Source organism: Nestor notabilis, unplaced genomic scaffold (assembly GCF_000696875.1).
Source record: "Nestor notabilis isolate BGI_N333 unplaced genomic scaffold, ASM69687v1 scaffold16308, whole genome shotgun sequence".
NCBI classification, from domain to species: domain Eukaryota; kingdom Metazoa; phylum Chordata; class Aves; order Psittaciformes; family Psittacidae; genus Nestor; species Nestor notabilis.
Genome location: NW_009938864.1, coordinates 1 through 6,331, shown reverse-complemented (window position 1 = coordinate 6,331; position 6,331 = coordinate 1). Strand labels below are relative to the sequence as shown.

The following is a 6,331-nucleotide window of genomic DNA, read 5'->3' as shown; positions in this document are numbered from 1 at the left end:
GGATAGAACAGCAGCTTCCGATTAGCTATAAGTCACAAAAGCCCTGTACAGTGCCAGCTGCACAAACCCTTTGAGATTCTGAAAAACACCCATGAGCAAACCCCGTCCATGGGCACCTTGTAATGCCAAGGATGGGGGTACCTTCCCGGCACGGGACATCGAACTCTGGGACCAATGTACCAGAGGCAGGTAGAGCTAAGTCAAGGTACATCACCACCTAGTCATGGTGGTGATGGGGGTGGCGAGATGCTCATAGCTGACTCCATAACACTGTCCTGTTTCTCCACAGCAATTCTCATCACTGACTGAAGTGCTCTTCCGCTTCCTGACAGAGCCCAAGGAGGTAAGGCAGGCCCAGAACACCTGGTGTGTGAATGCAGCTCTCTGGTGAGAAACGTGCAGAGATAAGATTGTGTCTTTCTCTTGAACAGGTAGAAAGGTTTCTGACTCAGCTCTCTGACTTTGCCACCATGAATAAAATCAGCTTGGGCCCCCTGAAAAATATTGTCAAAAGTATTCTTCTGGTACCCAACGGTAAGTGAGACATTTGCATAGGCTGCCCCGAGGCCAAACTCTTGGGTCCGTTCCTGGTTCCTGCCTGCTGCCAGAGGGTGTCTTCAGAACCACAGTGCGCTTGGTTTGCACAGCAAGTGCAAACAGTACCTAATAAAAGGCCTAGTATTTAAGAATCAAAAATCCTCTTGTTGAAATATGGTGACTCGGGCTTTATATTCTTTATGCCCTGCCTGCAGACACATCTCACTGGCTTAAACTCAAATATCTGTGCATTAAATGCAATACAACACTGTGACAGCACTTGGTTTAACCAGTACCTGTAAATCCATTTGCCAGACCAGCCACCCTATGTTGTCACCAAGTCTCTGCAGGAACTTCCACTGGCTTATTTAGTGGTCTAAGGGAGTCACTAATAAAGTGACCCAGTACTGTAATTCGTACAAGGACAAGTGCTGTTTGAGACCCGTAAGACAGTGTAAACACCCCTCTGGAGTGAGCTGGAAACCAGTTTGGTTCTAGGCCGTGTAAAGCAGACGTCATAAATAGAGGGGAAGAGGGGCAGAGGGATTCCCCTTGAATACCCCAGACTCCAGCACTTTATGAGATTACTGTGATATTGTGGCTGCTGTTTGACATGATAATGCATCAAACACCTCCACTGCACGTCCATCCCATTGATCCCTCCTGTTATTAATAGTCCCTTGCTATTATCCTTCAGTCCTGGCTTCCCTGTAGCTCTCTTCCCAGCACTGAAGCCATGGGAAGAGTTTCCTGCATTTGGTCTAAACCCATTCTACTACTTCAAGCTGTTTCTTCTACCCAGGAGTAGCAATGAAGAATGTCCTTTCCTAAAACTGTCTTGGGGGTATTTAACATGGAATTGGGATTTTCTGGCCTAGGTGCACTCAAGTCTTGTCATTGCTATTTCTGTGCACTGGCTCCGATCCCATGTAGCTCTTCCTTAGCGCTGGGATGCCACAGCCAGTATGGGAAAGGATTCCAGCAGATAACTTTGCCTGTGTGCTACACGGCAGAAAGCCACGTGGGACTGGCAGTCTCTTTGAATTTATGAGATTCCTGCTCTTGGCTTCAGAGAACAGAATCCTTGTAAACTTCCATGTGCTGCCGGTGCCCCAGAACAAAGGAGGCAGGCGCAGCGGGGGAAAGTGTTATATGCACACGTTCACACCCATAATCCAAAACACAGCAGGTAGGTCAAATTAGTAGCCTGCCAGCCTTAACAGCTCCCCTTTAACAAGCAGAGCTTCTATAGGAGAGAAAGCAGCAGCTTCAAAACACAACCGCTGCTGCAGTTCCCATGGATACCTGCAATGAAATCTCTCCCTCTCCCAGGCATTCCCAGAGCCTGGACTTTTAAAGCACTGGGCATCTGCAAAGATACCGGCAGGCACAACTCTATTTCCTATCCTGAGGAGCTGTGGTTTGTTTCAAAACACAGGCTGAGAACAGAAGCTCCCCAGCACAGCGCCTCCATCCCAGCGTTTATGTGATTCAGTAAAGATTGGTTTGACTCAGTAAAAAGTGATTTTGCTTCTTTGCATTGTTTATTCAGGTGCCCTGAAGAGGAATTTGTCTTCGGAACAAGTCCGAGCAGATTTTATTGCTCTAGGTGGGTCACCTGACTTCCCCTAAATAAAAGATAATTAATATTTATCACATAGAGTAATCTCCTCTGCTCTCTCCCACAGGCCTCAGTGAGGAGAAAGCCACTTACTTTGCAGAACAGGTATTCATCTATTTTTGCTGGTTTCTGAGCTAACAAAACGACAGTCTTTGAGTGGGAGCTGGTAAAACCCCGCTCTGCTGCCAAGATGTGTCAGCACTTGGGGTGTTTTCTGCAAAACCAGCTCAGGGATTTGAACTGATCCTCAGATAAGTGATGAGGAGCACTTTGCCTAATGAGAATTCTAGCCATGGCCTCTACCTCATCGCTTCTGTGACTCCTGCATTCATGGGTGCCTCTCACTTGGTTGGTTTTTGGCTTTGCATGCTTTGAGCTCCAGGGTCATGCAGTTACATGAACACATGACTTCTTGTGCAGATATTGTTACAGCAAACCAGCGTTAAAACAAACCCAGTGAGTTTCATTTACAGAAGTGACAAGGCAGAGGGAAAGCCTAGTGGGACTCCGCATCTGTGAAAGCCCCCCTGACCACACGAGCTCACCCCTTTGCACACCTCCACTTCAGGCTTCTGCCTTATTTCTGACTGATGTTGAACTTACAGGTAACATAAATAGAGGCCTCTCGGGGCTGACTGTTGGGATGCCTTTTGCCTTTGCAGTGGAAGGCGAAAAGTGACAAGGCAGAGGGAAAGCCTAGTGGGACTCCGCATCTGTGAAAGCCCCCCTGACCACACGAGCTCACCCCTTTGCACACCTCCACTTCAGGCTTCTGCCTTATTTCTGACTGATGTTGAACTTACAGGTAACATAAATAGAGGCCTCTCGGGGCTGACTGTTGGGATGCCTTTTGCCTTTGCAGTGGAAGGCGAATTCCCCCCCCCTGACACGCCTGGCTGTTGGTCAGACGCTGATGATTAACCAGCTGATAGATATGGAGTGGAAGTTTGGAGGTAATAGAGCTAAACCATGAAGTGAATGGGTTGGGAAACCCACCAGCAGCTCTCAGCTAAATAACTTTTTATTCCACTGTTTAACTAACAGATTATCTCCCTTCTCTTCTTTCTGACTCACAGTGACTGCTGGGAGCAGTGAACTGGAAAAAGTGGGAAGTATCTTCTTACAGGTAAATCTCCTACATCAGAGAGTTCAGGTTGTAGTGTGCAGTTAAGGAACAAGCAATGAGCAGACTTGTGGGCAATGCTGGCTATGAGAGGGGCTGGAGGAAAGCTGCGTCTCATGGAACAAGCCTTGCAACCAGGCATCTGCTTCACCTTCTGAGTGCAGCTGCCAGCAGATAGCAGGCACGCCGCTGTTTGTTTCCCTTCTGAAGACATCCTGTGTCACAGAAGAGTAGACCACTCTGAAAAGCTGCTCAGAAAGTTCAACCTAGTAAAGGTCACACTGTCAGGGAGGGGGGAGGGAAATGTGATCATTTGGAAGAACTTCCAGAGGTCCTCCCAATGCCTAAGGAATCTGTTCCTGCAGTGACACTTCCTGAAAGGCCTGTCAAAGACATGTGTGCTTTGCAGCAGTCTGAAACTCACAGCACGCCCCTGTACTTGTGCCTTTTCATGGTGCTCAGAATACAGGGCACTCCGAATTAACACTTCTGCTTTTTCTTCCCCCAAGCTGAAGCTGGTGATTAAAAAAGGGAGTCAAATGGAAAACGTGTATATGGGTGAGTTAACAGTTCTGGAAAAGTAGCAGCTCTGGGGATTGCTTGAGGTGGGGGAGCTTTGGGTGCAGAACCCAACAGGGGTCACTGCCAGAGCAGGGCTCGAGGATGCTGCTCCCCTGGCAGTCACTCTGGAAGTATTTGGGAATGCTCACTGCATTCAAGGCATCCTGAATAAACCTACGTCTGCCATGGAGCTGCAAAAAGCAGCCAGAGCAGCAGCACAGGCTGAGAAAGTAAACAGTTCCCAAGGTTTGGTCACCATTAGGAGAATCCCAGCCTGGAACCCCACACAGCCCAGCTGTAGTGTGCAGAAACAGCTGCCGAGGGTCACAGTGTCTAATCCTGCCCAGCTTAGGCAGGTAGCACCAGAACAGCGTTTCCCATGCTGGGAGCGGAACCTGAAGTCTAAGACTCGATGCCTCTGGTTTTCTCCTGCAGAGTTAACTTTGCCCCAGTTCTACAGTTTTCTGCATGAAATGGAACGGATCAAAACCAGCCTCGAAAGCTTCAGCTGAAGCAGCACAGGCCTGGACAGACACCCATCCAGTGGGATTTCCCCTCGTGGGCCAGCAGAGCTGCCCTTTCCCAGCTGACCTAACACCCCTGTAAGAGGAGACAAGGCTGTGGAAGGAGCAGTGCTGTCACAGCCCAGAGGGACTGTCAATCCCTCAGAACCTGAAACTTTAGGAAGTATTTTGAAGCAGCTACAATCCACTCATCTCTTATTTTTTTTATATGCTGTTATGAGAACCTGTGGTCAAAATATGTGGATACTTGTATTAAAACAGCAAATAAACCCATTCCCATCCTGCTCCATTTGTATCAGAATTTGATCTTGTGGGAAAAGGACAAAGAGAAGCAGAGAATCATTTTCAGACTTGAAGAATTAAGGGAGAGAATACAAGGGAAGCAAGGAGAGCATCTAATGATGCATCAGTTAGTGCTCACTCCCAAACCTCTCACTTCTCTTGTATTGAGAAATGGGTTGATTACATCCTTCCCAATCATGCCTTGTTATGGAAAAGTACCTCACTGGTAGATTTTAAGCCTTAAACAACTGAACATCTGCCTCTGTGTTTAGGGGGGGAAGACATATCAGGGGGTGATGAAATAAATCCAGTTTGTGCTGGGTTGCAGCGAGCAGCTCTTCAGTTGCCTGTGTGATGCTGCACAGTCAGATCCAGCCTGTTTCCTGGTGGATGTAACAGGCAGACTCCATGAAGGGCCATTACCTCGACCCTTCAGTTGTCCAACTCCCACAGGAACTGGAGTGTCCCGGCCTGAGACAGGCAGTGGAAGATGTTACGTTCAGCTATGCCCAGAACATTAAATGCCCACCACCTCTCAGCAGCCTGAACTTGCTGTCATCTCCTGCCACAGCACAAAGTGGAATCAGGCTCCCTGATTCCACTCTCCCTCTCATTTCACTGCTGAGACTTCCCGAGGCACCTCCATGTCCTGACACACTCGGTGGTCACAGAGGAGGGAGTAAACTGCATCACTGGGGCAGATCCCCATAAGATGCTGTCGTGGTTTAAGCCCAGTCAGTAACTCGGAACCACGCAGCCACTCGCTCACTCCCCCCTTTCAGGACAGATGCTTTCTGTTTCCAGCCTACACCTGAAGTGATGCCCTGTCCTTGCAGCATCCCGCAGGTCTGCTGTGGGACAAGGAGCAAGGCAGCCCCCCGGGCCCACATCTGCTTCCAGTTAAAGCCACGCACAGACAGTTTTGGTGAGAAAGGCGTCACAAAGTCCTCCCTGTGACTCAGCTCTACCCACAGGTTCTCAGCTTGCGGAAACCAGCAGTTTATGTAGCCCTGTGTGAGTGCCCAGCCCTGGCAATGGGTACAGCCTGAACCCTGTGTTGGGAAAACAGCTCGGGGAATCCTGCTGCCAAACCCGGGACAGGAGCCGCGTGGTTATTCTCCCACGTATCAGGCCATTCAGAAGCATCTCGAGCTTTGGCACATGATTACAGTCAAAATTAAACACATAAGCCCCAAAATCCTCAGAAATAGTGCCCTGCAAAATATTCCGTCTCCTTTTGGGTGGCAGGGAAAGCTATTTCAGGGAGGAAGAAAGGGTTTCTCAGAACAAAAGGACTATTTTTGCTTTACGTTTACTGCTGCCTGTTCCTGCTGCCATTTTATCTCCTCACCCACCCAGTGCCAGGGTGGCACCACTCAACCCTGTCCGGTTACAGCATGAGGTGAGCACGGCAGTACTGGAGAAGCTGCCAGGCTCAGTTGTGGGTCAGGAATCCATCCCCCCGCGTTCCTCCCCCTGCCGGGTGGGATTAAGCTGCTGGCTCAGGGCTGGTGCACGCTGCAGCCCGCAGACCCCAAGAGCAGGGGTCACCTCCATGCAGCTCCACAACCCCCACGGGCATCTCTGGCGTGACCTTCACGCTGCCACCAGCCGTCCCCAGTACCCCGGGAGCTCCCTCTCATCCCACACGCTTGGCTGTGCATGAGCCGAGCTGGCAGCCCC

General features: G+C 49.7%; 1 protein-coding gene across 1 annotated transcript; it reads left to right on the top strand.

Moving 5' to 3' along the window:
• Positions 1 to 283: 283 nt before the first annotated feature.
• Positions 284 to 4,354, top strand: COMMD7 (COMM domain containing 7; the record flags this gene model as incomplete). Its single annotated transcript, XM_010019574.1, has 8 exons — positions 284 to 343; positions 432 to 534; positions 2,090 to 2,146; positions 2,226 to 2,263; positions 3,021 to 3,111; positions 3,235 to 3,284; positions 3,791 to 3,839; positions 4,278 to 4,354. Coding segments are annotated over 8 exons (525 nt in total), but the record flags the coding sequence as incomplete, so codon positions are not given.
• Between the last annotated feature and the right edge of the window lie 1,977 nt (positions 4,355 to 6,331).